Source organism: Rattus rattus, chromosome 13 (genome assembly GCF_011064425.1).
Source record: "Rattus rattus isolate New Zealand chromosome 13, Rrattus_CSIRO_v1, whole genome shotgun sequence".
Classification (NCBI taxonomy): domain Eukaryota; kingdom Metazoa; phylum Chordata; class Mammalia; order Rodentia; family Muridae; genus Rattus; species Rattus rattus.
This window is the reverse complement of record NC_046166.1, coordinates 40,791,700-40,814,723: the sequence shown is the minus strand read 5'-3', so window position 1 is coordinate 40,814,723 and position 23,024 is coordinate 40,791,700. Positions and strand designations below refer to the sequence as shown.

General features: G+C 42.5%; 1 protein-coding gene across 6 annotated transcripts in view; it reads right to left on the bottom strand.

Annotated features, from left to right (window-relative positions):
• Positions 1–23,024, bottom strand: part of Stox2 (storkhead box 2) — a 230,855-nt gene that overhangs the window by 28,995 nt on the left and 178,836 nt on the right. Inside the window, exon 1 of one of the 6 annotated variants that reach the window (XM_032918842.1) lies at positions 7,511–7,566. The exons of the other annotated variants lie outside the window; for them this stretch is intronic. Coding sequence (XP_032774733.1) covers positions 7,511–7,535 — 25 coding nt within the window. The 5' untranslated portion in view covers positions 7,536–7,566. Of the gene's footprint in view, positions 1–7,510; positions 7,567–23,024 lie in introns of those variants that run through there. 6 annotated transcript variants of the gene reach the window in all.

Below are 23,024 nucleotides of genomic sequence, written 5' to 3'. Positions count from 1 at the left end.
ATTATTCCCCCTTCTTCACATCCCCATATTTCCCCCAAGTAGTCATCTATTCAAGGACTATGCAGTGTCTATCAAATACCTTTAGGCACTCAAGCTCCAAAAGGGTTCCTATCTGGGTTTCCTTTCAGGGGGAGGGGGTACACACTTAAAAATAATACATAACACACTACAATAAAACCCTATCTTTTATGAATAATTTTCTTCATTCCAGTCATTAAATTCAAGATTGTCCCACTCATGACCTTCACATATAAGAAAGACTACACAACTCTTACAGTATTTATGACAACTTACATTCACCACCCACTGTTACAATAGAAAAGGCTTTCTAAAGAATACGTATGCCAAAAGCATGGCTACCTATCTCAGCACGGCTTTAAAAACCCTTCCCCATACAGCTGCGTAAGACAAGGAAAGTTATGATTTTTTCAAAGAGCATTGTATCACAATAAATGTCAAACTTTAAAAAAAAATATACCAGCATCCATGTTTGTGTGTAATCAGTTTGCTACCACATGTGTGTGTGCACGCACAGAACTTTTATTCACTATCGATTATTACTTCTTCTGTCCTTCATGTAATTCATATCACAGATTCTAATTTCATATACCATATTCCGATTCTAAACCATTAGTTGGGAAACCGAGCTGTTTAGAATTGGGACACTGCTATTCTCTGACGGCATCAGGAGATGCACAGCTAAGAACTCACTTGCCTTTTTCTTTAAAATAGTCTGTGATAGTCTTCTTATTGACCTGATGTATGTAGGGAGGGCATCTATACCTCAGTTACATACATGTGGAGATCATAGGACAAACTCTAGGAGCCAGATTTCCCTTCCTACCACGTGGTTCCTGGGATTGAACTCAGACTGTCAACGTTGGTGGTAAAGGTTTTTACCAACTGAGCCATTTTACAGCCCAGAATCCGGTCTCTTAGGGAAGATATAGTTAATTATCTAGGAGCCTGTTTTCCTGTTTGTAAAACAAGGGCTTGTGGGAATTATAACAATTTCTTCATGTTCTAAAGGTCTATGATTCTCTATTAATTCAGCAGAATTTTGGCAAAAAAAAAAAAAACAAAAAAAACAAAAACCATCAAATAACAATAAAATTCTCATGCCCAGCTGTGTGTTTCAAGGTGTCGTAAAAATTATTTCCATGCTTACCTGACCCGGAAGAGGCTTTCATTTTTAAAGAAATGTCTAAATGTGTTGGCAATCGTAATAAAGCCTTCATAGCTTGTTCTAACTGGGGTCTGATAGAGGTTTGCTTCTCAGGACTAATGTGCTTCCCGCCTCCTCCAGTCTGCCAAAAATTAACACTAGAGTTAAAATTATGGGTACCAGTAAAATTACCACATGCAGCAGATATGGCGACTCCTCATAAAACATCGGAAATGTGCTTCTGAGATGCTCGGATCCCCCAGGGATGAGACAGCTCGACTCCTTTCAGTAAAATGTGCTACCTTTGCCAAGTTTTATCTCAGATGCCCCTGGATGTGGGGAGAAGCATCCGCTCTCCGGGGTTACAGTTAAATGAACAATTTCTCTGATACTGCAGCATCAGACAAATCTTAGGCTACAATTTAATTCAATTTATTAACCTCAGTTTTATGTATAAATGCTGCTTGGTTCTTTTAACAGAAGGTCTACCACAATATTGTCTCAAGAGTTCTTCTGGAAAAGCGCATATGCCTTGCCTATGTATGATCTCAAAGACCTCAAGCAGCCTTCTGAGGGGACAGAGAGCATATGGCTTCCATTAGCTCTCAGGCTGCTACGAAAGTTTCTTTGAAACCAGATTACTCTACTCGACTTTTCAACTGTTTGTACTGAAATCTGAAAGAAAACGGGCATTGAAAACGGCACTTTTACTAGTTTAGCCTAAGTTTGTTTTAAAATGCCACCGACTTCAAAACTGTGAGACTGGGCCCGTATGGCAATAGGCAATGAAGGAAACTTGACATTTAACAACAGGAAAAGGTTTAGGGTTTTTAGAACTCCTATGACAGCCTCTCTAGGGGTTTCTAATTCTTAATTTCAACCCTAATGGTTCTCTGACACAAAATCCAATTCTAAGGTTACCATATGAGGGAACCGTTTGAACTCAAAAGGTTAGGTAAGGAGGTGGCGTCTATTGCTAATGCTGGGGTTAATCTTGCCACTGGCTATGACTTCCTCAGACACTTCATAAGAGAGCTGAGGTAAGCATGATCACAGTAACTCAAGAGCACACGCAAGAAAACAAGTTGATATCGTCATGCTAATCAGAATGTTCAGCTCATGTCTGTATGCTATTGAAAGGTGTGTAGCTGATGGAGAAAATTAATTCGAGAGAAACCATCACCTTCCTAGTTTCTGAGTTTCCATTGGTTACCTTAGTTATACGCTTGCTACTAAGACTCGGCTATTGTTGGGAAACTCATAGAATACAGATAGGTTGAAAAATCAGAGAAAAGCAACTAGGGGACAGCAGCGGGTAAAAGCCCCCTCCTACATAATGAGAAGCAATGGCTGGCACCCGTCCTAATCCTAATACTTTGGACCAGTTGGCCATTTGCTGTATAGATTTATAGCTCAAGAACTTGAGTGGAACCATGAGCTCTCAGAAGCACTGCACACTTCAGAACATCACATCTGTGCTGAAACTCCATGTTGGAAGCCAATCACAACCACTGAGTATGTGGGAGAAATCGGGGAGCGGAAACCAGCAGACTGACGCTTACATGCCAGGGGCTGGGGTGTTTTATGAATGAAAGAACCTGCGTACGAGGACCAGACCAGGCTTGGCTCTGCTTTCTACCAAGATGGTGGTGACAAGAGCCACTCTCCTGTTCTCTACTCCCTCACCCAGAATTAAATTAAAGCCATTCACCACCTGAGATAAAAACCACTATAAAATACTAATTTTCACCACCAACAACTAATACAGTCTCCTGGATAGCATATAGCTTTCTCTATAAGGCCCGTAGCTGACGAGTGTCCCCACAGAAGGTGGAGTCTTCCTTGAAAAAGAGTACCTCGAGTAGAGTCAGATCTACATTCCTAGTGGAAGCCACCATCTATATCCCATCCATTTCCACCATCCAGCAAACCCCTGCCTGTTTGTAAAGATACATCAGATGTTCCCATTTCTACTGATGAAAATTTTTCCACAATAATTTAATAAAGTGGCCTGACGTTTGCAGGGCTGTCCTCGGAGTTAAAAATCCCCAGGGCTGCGTCTCAGCCTCTGTCTTCTGGCTTCATCAGCTGAGGCATCAGGACCATGCTGTGACTGATTTCTGTGAAATCCAAGTGTACCTCAACAACCAAGCCTAATTAAATACAGGTCAGATGCGGTCAGAGGGGCAGAACCTGGATTATAACCACCTTTACTGAACACCTGCCACAGGAAACTCAAACTGTCACCCTACCACCCCTTCCAACATCAGGGAGGTTGTTCTGAAAGAACTCTGAGAACGGCACAGGAAAGTGGCCTTGAATAGACTCATAGAGAACACTCCGACTCACTGTACACTGTTAAGTGGCTTTCCTCCTCTGGATGTGATGTCAGAATAGTGACAAAACCCAGCAACTGTACTTCATTAGTGACATCACTGGGGTAAGAATGGATTAAATTTTTGTGTCTCAGTTTCTTCTGTTTCTTTGTGTCCATGGTGTCTAAGGAGCAATTCTCAATCTTCCTAACGCTGCGGTCCTCAGACTGTGGTGACCCTCCTTCATGAGATCATTTTGCTACTCCTTCATAACTAATTTTTCTACTCTTGTGAGTTGTAAAGTAAATATCTGATATGCAGTATATCTGATATGTGACCCCCCAAAGGGATCATGACCTACAGATTGAGAATCACTGGTCAATAGTGATATTAACCTTACAGTGATTATGGGAATTAGGTAAGACCATGGATGTTCAGAAAATACTGCCTTTGGGACCTGATATTTAATAAATAGTAGCTAGAACTTAAATTACATAGTTTGCAAGCCTGTCTAAATCTAATCCATTTCTGATTTTTACCAGTACTTAAATTTATTCCAATAAAAATTAATTTAGTTATAAAAAAGTAATATATTTTTAAAACTTAATTTAGTTATAAAAAGAAGCCATTTTAAAAAGCCTGCACTAAGAAGGGAGGTTCTCCTCCCTACACTAGTGACATAGAGTGTCTTCCTGGTACTCAGCCAGGAGCACCTTCCCTGAGGGAATGGGATGTTTCCATTGAAATACAAGGGGACCTAACAATTTTGGGCTGGAAGACAATGGCTTTAGAGCAAACAGAAGACATGGATTTCACTGGGGCACTAGAAGCTGGGAAAGGGTAAATACAGTTATAAGGATAGTAAAGAAAGCTGGCCTTTTTCAGAACTGTGACTGGGCCAATTCTCTCACACACACTGCCTAGAAACACTTCTAAGTACTGAAGATAGGTGACCTTAGGAGTTAGGGTAATGGGTCCTGGGGTTCTCATTCCCATGATGAGCATCTTGGAAAAAAATGTCCTGCAGGTGGGATACTAACATTGGGAATTTTGTTCTCTTCTTACTTAAGGACAGCTTAAATATCCTTAACTATCCCAATAAAATCCAAGCGGGCTGCCATTAATGCCCACATTTAAGAGCCACACGCTCACATTTGTTCTTAACGGTAAGCTAGCCCTGTGCCAGCTTTCACAGCTATGACGGCGACTCAGGGGAAAAACCATCACAATTTCCTGAGCCTCACATAACTCCTGAGGTTTATCTTAGCACTCACATACCTTGTGAAGATTCATTTTAAAATTTAACTTAGTCTTTAGAATGTACTGAGCTGTGCATATCTTTGAGTACATGGGAGTTATAAATTTATAGTGTAATGTGTAATGATCAAATGATAAACATCACTTCTGTATTGTGTTGTGTGGATTCTTCTCTTCCAGTTATTTTAGATATTTTATCATAAAACGTTATAGACTATGTCTCCCAGTCTGTGCTGTAAACAGGAATGGCTCCTCCCAACAACTATATTTTGGTATTTATTGTATGACCTCTCTCAAATCTATCCTTATCCTCCCTCTCTCCATCCCAGTCTCTCGTGATTTCGAGTCTATTCTCTTCCTAAGAGATTGACTCTTTCAGTTTCTAATAATTTACCATAACATATTTCATTTGTCCTTATGTGAGTGGCTTGTTTCATTTAACAGCACGTCTTCTGATTCTATCAAAATTAACGAGTGTGTTCTTTTGCATACACGATAAATTAATGCTTTTCAATAACTTCCCTCCAACTCTCTACTGAGTACTCTCTGCATGTGAACAATTAAGAGGGGATGTGGAATACAGGAAAACCATACGTGTAGTTTTCAATGAGTACAGATTAGACATAAAATGCGAAATGCTGGCACACATACTTGGGAGACAGAGGTGGGAGCATTGGAAGTTCAAGGCCAGCCTTGGTTACATAGCAAGTTCAAGGCCAGCCTTGGAATCATAGGACACTGTTTCAAAATCAAAGACCAACCAAAACCAAAACCCTCTGCATAAAGCTTCAGTCGCCAAGGAAACGCTAACAATTGACAAATGTGGCTTCATGGACTTAAGAAGCTTCCCCATGGCAAAGGGAAGTTAACTGAAGGAAGAAATATTAGGAATAAAAGAAAAATCTTTGCTAGGTATACACGTGACATAGGGTGACTATCTTCAATAAACAAACAAACCCCACAAAAAACCGAAACAACAAGAAACTAAACAAACTAATCAATAAATGGGATGGCGAAACCGACAGTTCTCAAAAGAAAAAACAGTGAATAGCCAGTAAATGGGTCCCTCCAGTCATCAGAGAAATACAAATTAAAACCACATCGAGATTCCATTTTATCCCAATTCACAATGGTGATCATTAAATTTTAAAAACGCTGGCAAGGCTGTGGACAAAAGTAACTCTTCTATACCACTACTGGGAGTGTAAACTAATCTAACTTCAATAGATAAAATAGAAAGAGCTCCTCCAAATAACTAAAACTACTGCATAATTCAAATGTGGCACCCCTGCGTATCTATCCAAAGGACTCAAGTCTACCACAGAGACACTTGCACAGTGATCACACACACGCACACACAGACACAGACACAGACACAGACACACACACACACAGACATACACACACACAGACATACAGAATGAAGTTACATAGTTTGCAGGAAAATGGATCCCTTTGGAGACAATCATGTATAAACAATTAGACCAACCTCAGAGGAACAACATATGGAAACACATATGTCCATATGACATGACACTAGAACAAAGACTGCACAAGGGATAGTGGAAGGGAGAAGGGTGAGTCAGGGGAAGGTAAGAAAGCACGAGGGATGTGTAGATTACAGCCTTATTTACTTTGTATGAAGGTGTCCTCACGTGATACAGGGCCTGTACAATGACCATATGCAGTGGAAACCAAAAAGAGGGAAGATCGGGCGGATGAACACACTCCCTGCTGCAATTTCCTCCATTCGGGGAGTTTATGTTCTCCAAGGACGCACAGCAGCAGTAGGGCGTAGAGTTACGGTGGAACCGTGGCCACGACAGATTAGGCGTGTGCTTTTCTTGACCAAGCGTCCTTTGAAACTGACTCGGTCCCCTCAAATGTAGAACTGCAAGGTCTTATGGACAAAAAAAAAATCCTTAGCAAGGAACAAAGGGGCACCATGTTTTCTGCCCCGCAGTGGAAGGGGAGGTTGTGAGTACGGCTGAAACCACAAAGAGAGGAGGTGCTTGGGGGCCCTGCCAAGGTAGATTTGGGATGAAATGTTCCAATTATGCAAAGTGTGCAAGGGACCCAATACTCTGAGACATACTATTACTAAACAACAATACCAACAATATTGTGAGAGGTAGCAAAATTACGTTTTCAGATACGCCGTTTTCATGTTGAATGCAACTGTGAAAAGTATTTTGACCATTTTGTTACCATTTTTAAAAAAGATTTTATGTGAAAAGCTTATGGGTGTTATTTTAAAAAAAAGTTCTGTCATAAACAAAATCCTAAACCAAGCCTAAGGAAACACACCCTTTCTTAATACACGGAAGCCTCACTCAATGTGGTACTCTCCTTAGCGAGCCTCTTACTCTGAGCATGTAAATTGGACTCCTTCAGCTGTCAGAGTGTGTGACGCACACAGGTTCCAGGTCAAATTACACATATTTCATGGCCTGTATATTAATTGACGAGAAAAAAATCCAAGGACTATTTTTCTCTTGGAGAAGTGAGAGAGACGTGCAGTCATCGGAAATGAAACACTCTGACTAGATCCTGGCATTGACTCTACAGCTACCAATGGCTCCGCCCTATGTGGCAACAGTTGATGTCCTCACATGCAATGGGCGGCCTCTACTGAAGAGTTTAGACTGCCGGGACACAGGCAGAGAGCATGCCGACGGCAAGACTGCTCGCCCTGGTCACAGGTGGTATTGACATTTTTAACATCTATATCTTTTCATACAACAATTTTGAAATAAAAGCAAGGAAAACCTACCTGACCCTTTCTGGACTGGCTCCATTCCCCAGGTAGCTTTGATGCTAAAGCCTGGTGTATGCTAGGAGAATGCATCCAAGCACGAGAAGGAGCCAGTAACAGAAATGGACGTCCTAGTATCTGTAATAAGAACAAAGAGCAAATGTTTGAGCATTAGTATCCTAAGTGAGCATTTCAGATAAGTTACTGCAGGCCCGAGGAATACAATGACAATCTGCAACTTTACCTTGTTAAAAAAAATTTTATATATTATATAATTATATAAAATATAAGTTATATAATATATATGCTAAGGGATTCTCTTGCAAGTCAGGGTTTGTGACACTGACACAAGTGCTCTCCAAAGCACCTTGAAAGGGGGCTCTGTGAATGTACTTTGCTAGTGATGATTTTACGAACCGGGGTGGGGGTGGGGGTGGGGGAACCATCCTTTTATCCTGTTTGCACAAAACAGCTGGATCCCGATCGTGCCCAGCCCATAGATCGTGGCCATGAGCACTGAGCCAACATCCCACTGCAGTGTCTCGGGAATCTGCAGTGTCACTCCCCTCCTGATTCTTCTCTGCAAAGTGAAGTCACAGGGACCAATCAGCCAACCTGACTTCTCACTCCCCTGCCCAGAATCCTTTGTGAGATGAAATGAGTCATAGCTCCGAGAAAAGCCACAGCCTGCGTGTGTCTGTCAGCTCCTTTGTCTCTGCAGTGCAGACACTTGGAGGGTAGGACAGACCCAGGTGTCTCTAAGGGACCAACATGCCTTAGTCCCCTCATACACATATATATTTTTAAATCACAGGAAGAATAAATAGGGCAAATAACTCCAAAGTGCTTGAAGAAAGAAAGAACACACTTTAAATTTGACCTGGCATCACACACACAACACACTGCAATCACAGACCTGACACGCTTCCCTTCTCTTAGTTTGTTTTTAAGGTTGGGTTTTTAATTGTCACGGAGGACAAATCTCCCACATACGTAAGTCAGGCATTTCTATAGCACACCGGATCCAAGTTTAGCTGCAGTGAGCTCTTTATCATGGATCCCAGTTGCCCTGCAAGTCTTTGCAAGCCCAGGGCTCATAGCCCCATCAGACTGGCAGCTCTGGCTGCAGAACAGCTCCGCCACTGCCCATAAAGGCAGTGTGGGGAATGAGGTCACTGTGTCAGGAACCGGCTGTCAGCGGCAGGCTCTCCAGAGCTTACCGCACAACCGGTAGGAGTCACAGGATTTGTGGCTTGATGTCGATGCTTTGTCTGCCTTTTTGAAATTTTAAAAATCAAATTCTACCTCTGAGATCAGTCAGGGAAGGAAAAAAGAAAACCAAACCAGTTACGTATCTATGCAAAAATGTCTGGCTCATCACACCATCTGTACCAGATTCATTATTAGCCCACGCTGAACACATCCTACATCTCTGTGTATAGGTGTTGTGTATAAACATATAGAAGCATACACACACACACACACACACATGCACACGCATGCACACACACACACACACACACACACACACACACACACACACACGCACGCACACCCCAGACTCCATAGGGCAGAAGTACTTAGAAAACATTTAGCTTTGTGTTAACAGATGAACCATCACGACATCCTCAGGAAGAAAAGGGGGGGAAAGGTTGGCAGAAGACAGAAGACAGGAATCTTAGGCATCACACAAAGCTGGGAGGAAAATGGAGCTGGGAGAGAGAGTATGAAACGATTCTGCTGTATTTAAATAGCATCCCCCAGTGGTCTCAACGTCGCACACAACAGGCAACCTTACTCTCAAATCAGAGCCAAACAGACACATCCATCGGTGACCCACACTCAGATAGCACAGAGCTCTGGACAGCGGATGGTGTGTTACAGCAAGCTCACTGCATCCTCATGAACACAGCAGCCCAACTCCAAAGGGAAGCCAGAACCAAAGACAGCTACGATAAACACGAGACGGTCCTCGCCAGGACTCTTCCCATTTGCTTCCATCCTTCCTCCGCAGCCCAGGCTGGTCTCCCACCTCCTGTAATCCTCCTGCCTCAGCCTCGAAAGTGCCGTGATGGTGAGGATGGTAAGCATCAGTCTCCATGTCTGGCAGCTCATCCAAATTGCTGAGTTGGAAGAACTCAGTGGATTACCAGGCTCAGGTCTCGCCATAATGTTGACCTCATGCAATTCCTCTGGTTCAGCCTTTTCTAAGACACACCACCATGAAACTTGGGCCCTGTCCCAAGCTAGCCACAGCCCTCTGGTGACTCCCAATCACCTCCTCCCCGATAGTGATTCCCGGTATGGCCTTGGAAAGCTGTTAAAATGTTCGAGCATCTTTGGCTTGTCAACACATCCAATAGCTACAAATGATACACTAACGTGGTTTCCATGTGCCAGGTCACCTCATCTCTAGTTGTGTACAGTTTCAGATACCTAGCTGGCAAGCTGATTGTCTATGTACTCATTTATTGGTTGATTGACATGTTTGATTCTAATGCTACAAAACCACACACACACACACACACACACACACACACACACACACACACACACACACTCCACTACAAAAATACCCACAATGGCCTGGTGTCATCTTCCGGTTCCTTTCAATCCCTCATCTCCTATGTGTTTCCTCTTTTACTGACCTGACCACCAAACCCACTCTCTCCATGCTGTGGACACCAGGGTTCTCCTTGCCATACTACTCTGGCTACATCATGGACTCAGCATCCACTAATCTTTGAATGCAACAGACGTTAGCTATTATATATCACTGACAATCCCTCTGTAGCTGTTACTAAACCAGGTAATGCTTTGACTATCATGGCCTTATGCACTTAATAAAACAACCCCATAACTTATACCTTTTGTGCTTTTTAAGACATGGCTTGGTTGTGAATTTCCTTTCCAATACATTCTTAACTCTCTCCTCACGGCTGGTCACTGTAGACTGAACTTGTGTCTCAGGAGTGGAGCCTTCTACCAATGCCCCCCCCAACTAATCAATTATCTTTCTTGGCTGGATCCTTGATTATAAAGCCACCCAAATCTACCCAGTTCGTCCATGAAGGTCAGTCTTCATTGTCTGGAATCACCTAGGAGACAAGGTGTGACTGTGAGAGGTTTCCAAAGAGGCTCAACTGAGGAGAGAGAACTGCTGACTACGGCAGGCCAGCTGAACACCAGGATTTATCTTTCCCCTTTATGACTACAGATTTGATGTAGCTGCCTTCCTCTCTGTCACCATGACAATATCATCAGCCCTGGCAACTTAAGGCTCTCCGGGGAAGTGCCAGCTCACTGTACTAACCTTTAATAGCTAAAGATTTCAGTTTCTTCTATGTATATTAAAAGTTAAATCACTGGAGAGAGAGAAACAAAAGCTCAAGCATTCAAAGGGCTAGAAAAAATGGCAATAAAAGATGTGCCCAAAGTTTCCAATATCTAAGCACCACATTTCCACCCTGAGATGGGACTGCTCCGTTTGTAGATACAAGTAGCTAAACCTCCCAGGGAACCTCAAAGACAAGTCCCCAGAAAGACCCCCATTTTCTACAAGAACCAACCCTCCTTCTTCCAGATGGTACAGCCACTGAGTGCAAGGCAGGATCCGAATCCCAAAGAGTTGACTCCAGAGTCTGCACGTGATGCAAGACACACACACGTGCGCACACACACACACACACACACACACACAGATACAGACACACACACAGACACACAGACACACACACAGACACATACACATACACAAACACAAACACATACAGTCACACACACACATACACACACACACATATACACACACACACACACACACACACACACAGACACACACACACACACACACAGACACACACACACACACACACACACACACACACACACACACACACACAGAGACACAGACACACACACACATGCACACACACAAACACAGATACAGACACACACACAGACACACACACACAGACACACACACAGACACACACACACACACAGACACACACACACACGGTCACACACAGACACACACACGCCTCCACCATAATAAAATAACCATAGAAAATAAAACATTTAAGAAATATATACTCAAATTTTAAGTTAAAATCAAAACCAGACGATGACCTAGTATAAGAGGCTAAACTACTGTGGTTTATGTCACAGGTCAGGTCACTCAGAAGCAGATTGCTCTATCTGGATCTCGGGATTCTGACCAGCTGCCCCCTGCTTGATGGCTAACTTTCATAGAAAATGCCAGTCCACACTATAAATACAAACTTCCCCTGCTGTCGGGCTATTAGAAGGGTGAGCTATATGGTAGGTATCTATGAGAGCATTCAGAAACATAGGCAAGAGAGGCTGTGGTGGTAGCTCATTTGAACAAGTACTTGCCTTGCAAGCACAAGGATCCAAGTTCAAGCTCCAGAACCCATTTTATTTTTTAAGCTGAGCAAGGTGGTGTAGTCTTACATGATTCTCTGAAGAGGCAGAGACAGGCAGATCTTTGGATTCACTGACCCACTAGCTTACTTTGTGAACTCCAGACTAATAATAAACCCTGTCTCAAAAAGAATGTTTTGTTTTAAAATTGCATTATTCCTGAGGTTGTCCTCCTGAGAACCACACACACAGTCATGCACTCGAGAAAAATATATACACAAAGAATAACAATGCAGGCAAGACATTCACAAGTTTTAGACATCAGTGGGCATGAGGGTCAAAAGTCAACTCCAGCCACGGTCTCCTCCTCCTCTGCCTGCCTTCAGTTCCTTCAGTATCAGCTTTGGTGACAGTGAAGATTTACAAACATCATGAAGAGAATCCCACAGGTGACCTGCTCAGTTGATGAGGTGTGACAAAGAGGCAGGGCTTGGCACCTGGTGAGCTCCTTGGCAGAAGACTGAATTGGAGCATGAGTGACACAGAATTATAATAAACATTTGGATGACTAACGGTCTGGCCAAGTCTTTGGAGCTGCTGCATTTGAAACCATAGAGAGCAGTACCTACCCTTGAATCAATTAAAAATATCTACTGGGTACCACCTGTAATGATGTATGGTTACTTGGGAAAATTTAAATATTTTTAGGATAGCATACCTAATTGATAGTGTGTATAACTGGGTGTGCTTTTTTCCCCCTCCCTACAAGCAAATGACACAACTGCCTTCTACCTTGGAGAAGTTCAAAATACACTGGAGAAGAAAAGGTACTCACACCTCAGTACAAAGAAATTCGGGGTGGGGTCTGCCAAGGCGGGGAATGGGGAGCCTCTAGAGAACTCGGGGGAAGAGAACTGGGTTTGGAGGAGACTGTCAAAGGAGACTGTTTTTAGAATGTGACAGGTGAGAGAAGCAAGGCTCCCACCCTAGACCAAAGGAGGAACTTTTGAGTGCTTGTGTTAAAAGTATGGTGGCTCAGAGTGCCTGGGCAGCAAACAGACACTGAGGAAAGGAACAGATGATCTGGAGACAGGAAAAATAAGCCAAGATGTGGAGTTACTCAGGGCCCTCCTAGGGATGAGCCCTCATTCTGAGAAGTACCGAGCAGACAGAAAGGTTGGTACAAGGTCAGGGTAAGAGGATTCAATGGGGTCAGGAAAGATTCCACCTGACAGTTGCAGAGACTTTCAGTCAGCATTTGTTAAAGCCATTGGTTAGGTTTTATCCCTTGGAGGCCTCTCACCTACATAAACCTACACTTTTAAACAAAACCGTCGCTAAGCGTTCGTCGGCTGACTAAAGATAAAGATAGGTTGAAACTCTCAAAGAAGCTTTCCTAGGGACGCCTTTGTTTTCCTTACCACCCAGGAGTCTTCCATGCCAACACTTTCTACCTTGTGCGGGGCTCTTCCAATAGACTGGAAAGAAAACCCCTAGTCTACGGCAATAGTCTGGTTCACATCGAGTATGTCCTCAGTGCAGCACATGAGACACAGGGTTTGTTGCGGAAGTCAACATGAGCTAGGTATATTCAGTCCCTTGTCTTACAGTCTGGTCAATCAAAGGAGAGGGAAACTGAGCCAGGAAAATGGAGGATGGTGATCACTTCTGATCTGAGGAGACACCAAAGAAGCATGGTAAGACCTGACAAGAAAGAGCTTCAGGGAGAGTGAGGCGGGGAGGGTGGGTCAGCACAGCTGGGTAAGGAATGGGAGAGGAGGAAAGACTGGGATAGCTTACCAGGCAGCAAAGCAAAAGAACAGAGGCAATGTGGTTAGAAGTATCATGGAGTTTTAGATGAAGGCTGGATGCCTGTCTAGACTGACTAAGATGGAGTGGTATTCATTCATTTACATACAAACATGCATACATATAAGAATGCATGCATACATACATACATACATGCAGGCAGACATACATACATACATACATACATACATACATACATACATACACATACACAAATGTGATAGAGATCAACAGAAAGACGAAGACAAATGGATGGATGAATAGATAGACAGACAGACAGACAGATGAATATGGTAGGTAGACAGACCAGACAGTTCAAAGAAAGCAAATAACTACTGGGGAGTGGCTTTTACTTTCGCCCATTTCAAGAGATCAGACAAGATGCAGATTGCTTCCCCAGGGGAGAAAGAATTGATCTGTTTCATGAATATCCAGAGCAAAGAAATTAGGAACTATCAAAAATGTGATTTGAGCTGAAGTGTCTGTCACTCGGTGGTGTTTGCCAGGCATGCATGAGGGCCTGGGCTGAATCTCCAGCTCAGGGAGGGGCAGATACAGATTCCAAGGAGTGTGTTACACACACCTTAAACTGACTGCCTGGACTCCATACACAAGTCTGGGCCATAGTAGTGGCCTGGCACTTGGAATATTGCCCAGTGTGGAATATTAGTCCAAATTGAGCAACAAAAGTTACAGAGGCGCGTCCTCCAGAGAGCAATCCCTGTGCAATGGATCCCAAGCAATAGATCGGATTTCCCTCACTGCACAAAAGCCAAGAAAAGGCCACAAAGTGAAAACTCAACAAAAGCAGTTAAAAACAACAACAAAACGAGAGAAAACAAAAAACAAAAAACCCCAGAAACTTCCAGAGTTTACAGGGCCTCTCTAGCTCCACATTTACTGAGTTAAGTGCATTCTTATAATGAGAGAAAAAAAAATTCAATTAAAGCCAGATTAGATGCAACAGAGGATGGGCTAGGCAATTAAAGAGTTAAAAAACAAACGCCCTTGGGATGGCTCCAGGTAGGTGAGGGCTTAGACATGAAGACCCAACAAGGGGCTGGGCCACTGTGGTTCTCACATCTTTGCACAGGCCCGTCATCAGAGTAGTTCTCACAGCATCAGACCAGAGTAAGGATGGCTGGAAGCCAGGAGACAGCGGAAGTGATCCAAGACATTGTCCTTGGATGGGATGATGCCACAGCCTAAACGGGAGAGCTGGCTTGGTCAGTTAAGAGCTAAGCCAAAGCCACTTCCCTGTCTCTTGGACATGTATTGCTCTGTTTTTTATGAATACGTTAAAAGAAGTGCAATACCTATGACCTACACTCCAAGGCTTCTCCAGATGTACTATAAGAAAATACAAATAAAACATGAAGATTCCAAAGTGCAGCATGATGTCAACTTCTTTCCCTCTCTTTCTGCTCTTGGTCCCTCTAACCAATATCGGAAGACAAGAAAGGAGAGGCTAATGTCACTGGGCTGAGCGAGGGGGTGCGGACCTGTAATCCTAATTCTTGGGAAGCTGAGGCAGGAGGATTCTAAGTTCATGGACAGATGGTTGCAAAGACAAAGAAAAATCCAGACAAAGAAAGCAAAGTTTAAAAAGCTAAGAACCTGTACTAATCTTTTTAATTTTTATTTTTAAATTTTATTTTTGGTGAAAAGGGAAACATTCAAGTTTTGTTTTATAATTAAATGACAAAGAAACTTGGGAAAGAGAGAGAAGCTGAACTGCCACTCGCTGTGAGACTATTAGTACCCACTGCCGGGGTTTGTGGGGATTGTATCTGTGACCAACTGGGCGAAAACACACCTGAGAAACACTCTCAGACACTCCTACCGACTGTTTCCAGCGGCAAGCAGAGGGAAGGCCTACAATTTGTAGGGGTAAATGTGAGACTCTATTGAGAGAGGAGAGAGAAGGAAGAAGGAGGAAGGAGGGAGGGAGGGAGGGAGGGAGGGAGGGAGGGAGAGAGAGAGAGACAGACAGACAGACAGACAGACAGACAGACATTTGTGGAGAGTGGAGTCCTTGCCAGTCACCATTCCTCTCCACTGTAATTTTGAGGCAGGATCTCTCACTCAATCTGAAGTTCACTGACTCGAGGAACTGGCTAGGGATACTAGCCCAGAAGCGCATCTGTAACAGCAGGCACAGGCTGCCAGCTCTTTGTAGGGGGTGTAAGGGGTCCTAAGTGGAATCCTTACGCCTACTCAGTAAGCATTTGACCATCTCTCAAGCCCCCAGATTCCATTCCGAAGACTAGTGTCACTTCAGAACAGACAGCTGTCTGGATTATGAAATCTTTGATACTTGTTTACATTCTACGCTGGCTTCCGGAACTTTCCAGCTTTTTCAAACTCCACCTTGGGGAGTGTCTAAAGTTTACCCTGAAGGTACAGCCAAAGCCAGTCGGTGTACAATCCCAATCTTGGAGGACAATTATCCCCCAAGTTTGACAGGCAGCAAATCCGCCTGAGAGAGGACCTTAAAATGGTATTTCCCAATTAGTTTTTCTTTCTTTAAAGATAGAGCATTATGGAGACCTGAAGCTCTTTTAGCTGGAATTAGTTACAAGGTCAAAGAACAGAGAAACTAAATTACTTTATCACTGGCTTATTTAATTGTGGCTGAGTTACCCTTCTGTGGGCGGCATGGGCGGCTTTCCTCATCCTGTGGGGAAATGGGAAGGGTGCAAAAGCTGCCACGATTTGAAAAGAAGGCACAGCTATGGAAGTGACCTCTGACCTCAAGGTGCTTCCAATTAAGTGAGGAATGAAAAGTAAGCACACATGTTAAGGAGGCATGGGGCACTCTCCCACACAGCTCTGGTTAACAGGGAAAAGATCGTCTCAAAGCAAGTTCAAGCTAAGTGTGAAGAGTATCGGCCAGAAGTTTCCATCCCAAAGTTGAACTTAGCATTACTGGAGTTGAACACACACAGTATGCACACTGCACGTTGTTCTTTCATTGTATGTGTCTGTGTCTCTCTTCTGGGCGAGGCCTCTCATTGGACTCAGAACCTCCTGTCTCTGAGTTCCAAGCACTGGAATTAAAGGTGAACCCCCAACCTGCCTGTCTTTACATGGATCCTGAGAGTCCAAACCCCAGTCCCTAGATCAAGTGCTTTACCTACTGAGCCATCTCCCCGGGGCCACGTGATTCTCTCAGCTGCTGGTCAGAAAGAGCAAGCCACTAACCACACCCCTTCACCTCAGGAGGCTCGAGGTGCCCTCAGCATGCTGCCTTCCTGATGTCTCGAGATGCCCCGTGACTGCTGCCTAACGTCTATCCAGTCACATTCCTACTACCTATGACGGCACAGGTTCAGACGGTTGTGCAGCCGCCATTTTTCACCACCTACCAACAGTCAAAACTGTGGTTACTGTTTATCTTCAGTTTCCCCTTGGGGGGGTTTCAGTTATACTAGACGATGATCTGAGGAGAGTGAGTGGAAACTTCCAGAAATGCGTGACTTGTGAGTTCTACGCCTCACACTGTTTTGATGTGTTCGCCTGGGATGTGAATCATCTCTCGTCCAGTGTTTCCACTCTGTATATATTACCTGCCTGTTAAACACTTAGCAGAGGTCTCTGTTTACCAAGGTAATGGATTTTAGACTATAGTCTTGTATTCAAGCCTTGTTTACTTAATAAGTGCCCCAAAGAACAAGAGCAGTACTAATTCTGTTTTTCTTTCTTTTTTTTTTCCAGATGTGTGAAAGACAGGCTGCAAATTGCTTTCTTTGGGTGGAAATACATTAAGACTTTTGAGAGAACCTATAACTAACTGTTCAATCATTGTTGATAAAATATTAATTGTGTCTGTCTTATAAATTAAATTTTATCACAGGTAATGTGTAGGAAAAATACAACGCTACCAATCATGTGAGTAGCTTCAATCATCCACTGGGGATCTTGGAAGAGTTCACCCACAGATGAGGGGGATCCATTACATCTGTTGACTTAAACTATTATCTGGGTTTCGTCTGCTGTACACCCTCACTAACCCACAAATTACCCTCCCAATAAGACGTTTATGCCAAGCCAGTTCTCTCTGTGTTCCCAGCACGTACACTGAAACAAATAATTTAATCAGTTAGCTGACTGGTTCAAATAAAATTAAAACCTAGGTGGCATACTCAAGATACAGAGGCAGGAGGAACGTGAGTTTAGGGCCAAACTAGGTTACCTATAGGTGAAAGCTGTCTTAAAAACAAAAAATCCAGCTAACTAAATAACGGAATTCCTTTGTCGTCTGGCATGAGGATAGGATCCGTCTATACTGTGTGCTGTCCAGTAGATAAAGCTAGCATTGGTGTACGGCTGATGCCAACTTGAATAAACGAGATTAAACAGTTAATGCTCCACGGCCGCAAGGGCTGTTGTTTGGTGAACTGGGACATTTTTATCATCTTACACACTTCTCCTGGACTGATCTGGTTAGTCGACAGGCAATCATAAGAAAACCAGAAACCATTTACTTTTCAACCACGAAGATCTGCATCGCCAAACATAATATCTAAAAATTGACTGACACAAAACTGAGGTCCTTTGATGTTTGGAGTTCTGCAAATGTAAACAAACAAATAAATAGTTATCTAGACACAAACATCACAGCCAAGGGAGGTGCAGTCAGCTATAAAATCATTCCATTACTTCCAAAAGCCTTCCTTATACTGTGCCCAACACCCTTCTAATTCCTAGAAGCCACCGAGCCATTTTGCCTTTTCTAGAATGTCCTCAGGGTGTGGCCCTATCCCTTCTAGACTGGCTATTCTCACTGAGCACAGTGTGTAGTCAGCATGAACCCTCTGGTTTTTATGGTATGGATACAGTTAACCTCAATGGAACTACTGAACTAGTCAGCAGGCTGACAGTACAATTTTGTAGTCCAAGTAACAAAGAAGTTCTGGCGGCACTTGGTAGATTCTGGTTCATCTAGCTATTTGCATAAGATTGGTTTTATTTAAATGTGCATCCCTTGTCTTATTGCAATGGCTGGGGATTCCAATACGAGGTAGAACAGAAACAGTGCCAGAAAGCAGGGAATGGAGCCTTTCCTACTAACTATTCTACTAGTCTCAAACTTTTATTATCAAGTCAAGCAACTTCTCTTTTATTTTTACATTTTTTAAAAGATATATTTATTTATTATATATGAGTACACTGTAGTTGTCTTCAGACACACCAGAAGAGGGCATCTGATCTCATTACAGAGGGTTGTGAGCCACCATGTGGGTGCTGGGTATTGAACTCGGGACCTCTGGAAGAGCAGTCAGTGCTCTTAACCGCTGAGCCATCTCTCCGGCCCCTTATTCATACATTTTTAAAAAGCTATTACATTAATTTTGTTGGTTGCTCTATCTGGATCAGTTAGCATTTTCTTCTTTCATGTGCTAATGTGGTAGATTTCACCCCATTTTTCAAGCACTGAATTAGCCTTCTACTCTAAGGCTTACCCAACATGGCCATTATTACTCTTTTTTATGTATTGTGGGATTGAACTTACTAATATTTTGTAGAGGATTTTTTTTCTACCTCTGTTCATAAAGGATGTGGATCTATACTTTATAGTATTTGGTTCTGGCATCCAGATAATAATGAGTTTGTAAAATGATTGCCCAACCTTCTATACTGTATTCACATATAATAAACAAATACAACCTTCTAAAGGAGAACATGCTGAGCTGGTGTTAGTTCTATAAATGTTTGGTAGGGTTCTCCAGTGACGTCATCTGGACCTGGAATATGCTGGCGTTTGACCCTTCTGTAGACATAAGTCCACTGAGAAGACATGGGACAATTTGGGCAACACAGTTCCTGTTGGCAAAGTTTTGGTTGCGTCATCTCTCTAGGGTTTGCTGTGCTTGCTTGTGATATTGAATTTATATTTATAGAGCTATTCGTTTGTTTATTAGACTTTCAATGTCTGCAGAGACTGTAGTGTTGTGTCCTCCTTCACCCCCGGTAATTTCTTTTGCCAATCTGCCTGGCTATCTCTCAGCTTTATCAATATCGTTAAAGAATCAGCTTTTGATTCCATCGGGTTGCGTCTCTCCTTTTGTTTTCAATCAGCCAATTCTTACTCCTGATCATCTCCTTCCCTACCCACTTTGGGCTTGTTTTGCTCTTATGTTTCTGGTTCTCTTCAGTGAGTGGTTACTTACCTTAGTGTCCTTCCTTCCCCATATGAGCGTTCTGTTTGCATACCTCCCTCTACGCCTTACATTGGCTATCCCGGTGAGTGATGGCACAGCGTTCTCACTCCTATTCACGTCAGAATACTGTCGACCGTCCCTGCCGCTTCCTTTCTCATTCATGGGTCACATAAAAGTGTATTCTAATTGATTCGAATTTGAAGACTTATCGATTACCTTTCTGTGGTTGACCTCTAGTCAAATCCCACTATGGTAAGACAACTGTTTTGGACAATTTTCTCTCCTCTGCTTTCAGTCTGTTTTAATTTTGTTTGTTATCGGCAGTCCTTGGGAGTGCTCCCTGAGGACTAGAAAGAAGGGAGAAGGGTGTGTCCTACTGTGCCGAGGAGAGAACTCAGAGAAGTCAATGTGATCTCAGTGGGCTGATGGTGTCCTTTGGTTTTCTACATCCTTTCTGGTTTTCTGTCACTCATTCTTGCCATCACAGAGGGAGAGTCACCCTGAAGTCCGAATTAGGACCACCCATTTCCTCCTCTCAGCTTTATCCACACGTTACACGTATACCTGTATAAACTTGGAAAACATTCAATTTCTCTGTATAATGTTCCCTCAGAACTTTTCTTACCTTGAAGTCCGCTTTCTCTGACGCTATCGTGATCCACCCAGCTTTCTGTTGGTTACTGTTTGCATAGTATTTTTAAAACTCCGATGCTTTAAAACTACTTATATCATTATATTTGAAAGACATTACTTATACATGGTGTACTCAATCATTTAAGAACATCCTGATGATTTCTATGAACTGCTAAGTAGATAATTAATAATTAATGTAATTAATTATATGATGATGTTTAGACAAACCGTTGATTACTTTGGTCTTTTCCCTCTGATTTTATTATACCATTTTTTTCCTTTCCTATTTTCATTTGGATATTTGGAATGCTTTTGTTATTCTATTTACTCAGTTTTTGCTGTATTTTGGGACAGTGCTTTGGTTGTTGCTCTTGACATTTTAATATATGCACTTAATTTTAACAGTGTTTCAGGCCGAATATGAAACATTTGGCCACTAGTTGATGGTGTTATTTTAGTGTGGATGCTTGGAAGGGGAGGCCTAGCAGGAAGAAGAAGGTCTCCATGGGTGGGTCCTTGAGGATGTATTCTCTCTGTCCACTTTCTGTCTTGTTCACTATTTTGTGTCAACCCTGACGTGACGAGCCTTCCTCCACTGCCCTCCCACCTCCATGGTGTACAAATGATGAGGACCCGATAACCACGAACCAAATTCTCTGAAACCATGAGCCGAAACGAGTCTTTTCTTCCTTGTTTTGTCTCTATTAGGTATTATTTCAAAGTGTACAGGACTCCAAGACCCTGTACACTTAAAACTGACTTTTCTTTCCTTTGGTGGTGAACCTTATCACCACACTAATCCCTTCCCTCTTTATGCTGTGATTGCCACGTGTGTTCAATGGACATAAAGAAGACTGAAATCGTCACACAGCATGTGCTGGTGATTCACACGTTAGAGAACTTGAGAATGCTTGTCTACACACAATACCTGCCACTGTTGAGTTTGTTCTCTTTTCGTGACATCCTGCATTATTTTCTGTTGTCAATATGTCTTCTCAAGCAAGTTTTCCCTTAGTGAGTCATTCTTTTCTCTAAGAATCTATGAACGTCGTCATTTCCGACTTCGTGTTTGGAGAGTATGCAAACCTCATTCTGGCCTCTGTGGTTTCCAGTGAAAAATCCACGTGCACAGTGTTCACTTTGTTTTGTTACATACAATGCTTCCTTTTCTATCTAGTTGTTTGTAAGACTGATTTTGTCTTGTTTTGAACCCAGGGTTTCTTAAAATTTCCCCATTCATAGATTTTTGCATATAAGGCATTTTTATATGATCCTAGATATTTAAAATAAGTATACAAATCAAATATGCCCTGATAAGTCATTAAGAAATTCATTTTAGTGGTTAAAGCAATGGCTCGGTGGTTAAGAGCCCTGGCTATTCTTCCAGAGGACCTAGATTTGATTCTCAGACCCACAAAGCTGTCCACAGTCATAACTGTCTATAAATCCAGGTACAGGGCATCTGACACCCTCTTCTGTCCTTGGTAAGCACAGCGCATTTGACATGTATGCGTGTAGGCAAAACAACTGTATGTGTTAAATGTAATAATGATGATGATGATGATGATGATAATGATGATAATAAAATAAAATGATAATAAATTTAATGAAATTTATTTTAAAGCAATTATTTGGCATAATATAATTTTTCATTATTAAGATTACAACAAATTTGCATACTAATGAGATGGATGTGCTCACTGATTTTTTTAGATGAAGACTTAGGTTCCAGTTTAAGAAGCTGGATTTTCAATAGTTTATCAAGGAGTCTGGTCCAGATTTCCCTGAGTTCTCCTGTTTGAGTTTGTTCAGCCTCTTGAATCTAAAAGTTTCTATATTTTATCAAATTTAATTTTTGTGCACTATTCCTTCTAGTTACACCATTCTGTCCAAAATGGTGGCCATTTGTTATGTTATCCTGCACACCTGTGATGCTCTATTGACTTTCTAAATGTTTTTTTAATCTCTTCGGGTAAGCCTGGATAATTTCTATCTATTTTCATATCCACAATCTCTTCCATTGTACAATCACTGGGGTCATTCACACATTTCTAATCTTGATTATTATATAATCTCCACTTGGTTCTATTCCCACAGTTCTGGACGGTGGCTGTAATAGTTGAATCTTAGTCTGAAAAATCTAGGATCTGTGACCCTGACATGACGGTGACTGTTCCCTGTCTCTTCCTATGTGAACCAAGATCACCATGACTTCTTCAGATGGCAAGCTACTGAGTTTTGTAAGACTCTGAGCATTTAAACCCCAAGAGTAGTACTGAATTCAGACCATATTTTTAGAAGCAGATGGTCCACATGGTTAAGTTCAGGGTGAGAAGTCCCAGCCATCTTGCTGGTGTGGCTAGAAAGTCAGTTCCGGCCATTAGAGCTCCACTGATGTCTATACACAATGTATATACCACCCCATGGTCTTTCTAAGGCCTATACCAGGGGTCTAGCTCATGCTTCAGCTCTCAGAGTAGAGTAAGTGATTAGAGTAGAGTCTGAGTCAAATGAGCACAGTGCAGAAGTGAGGCCACACA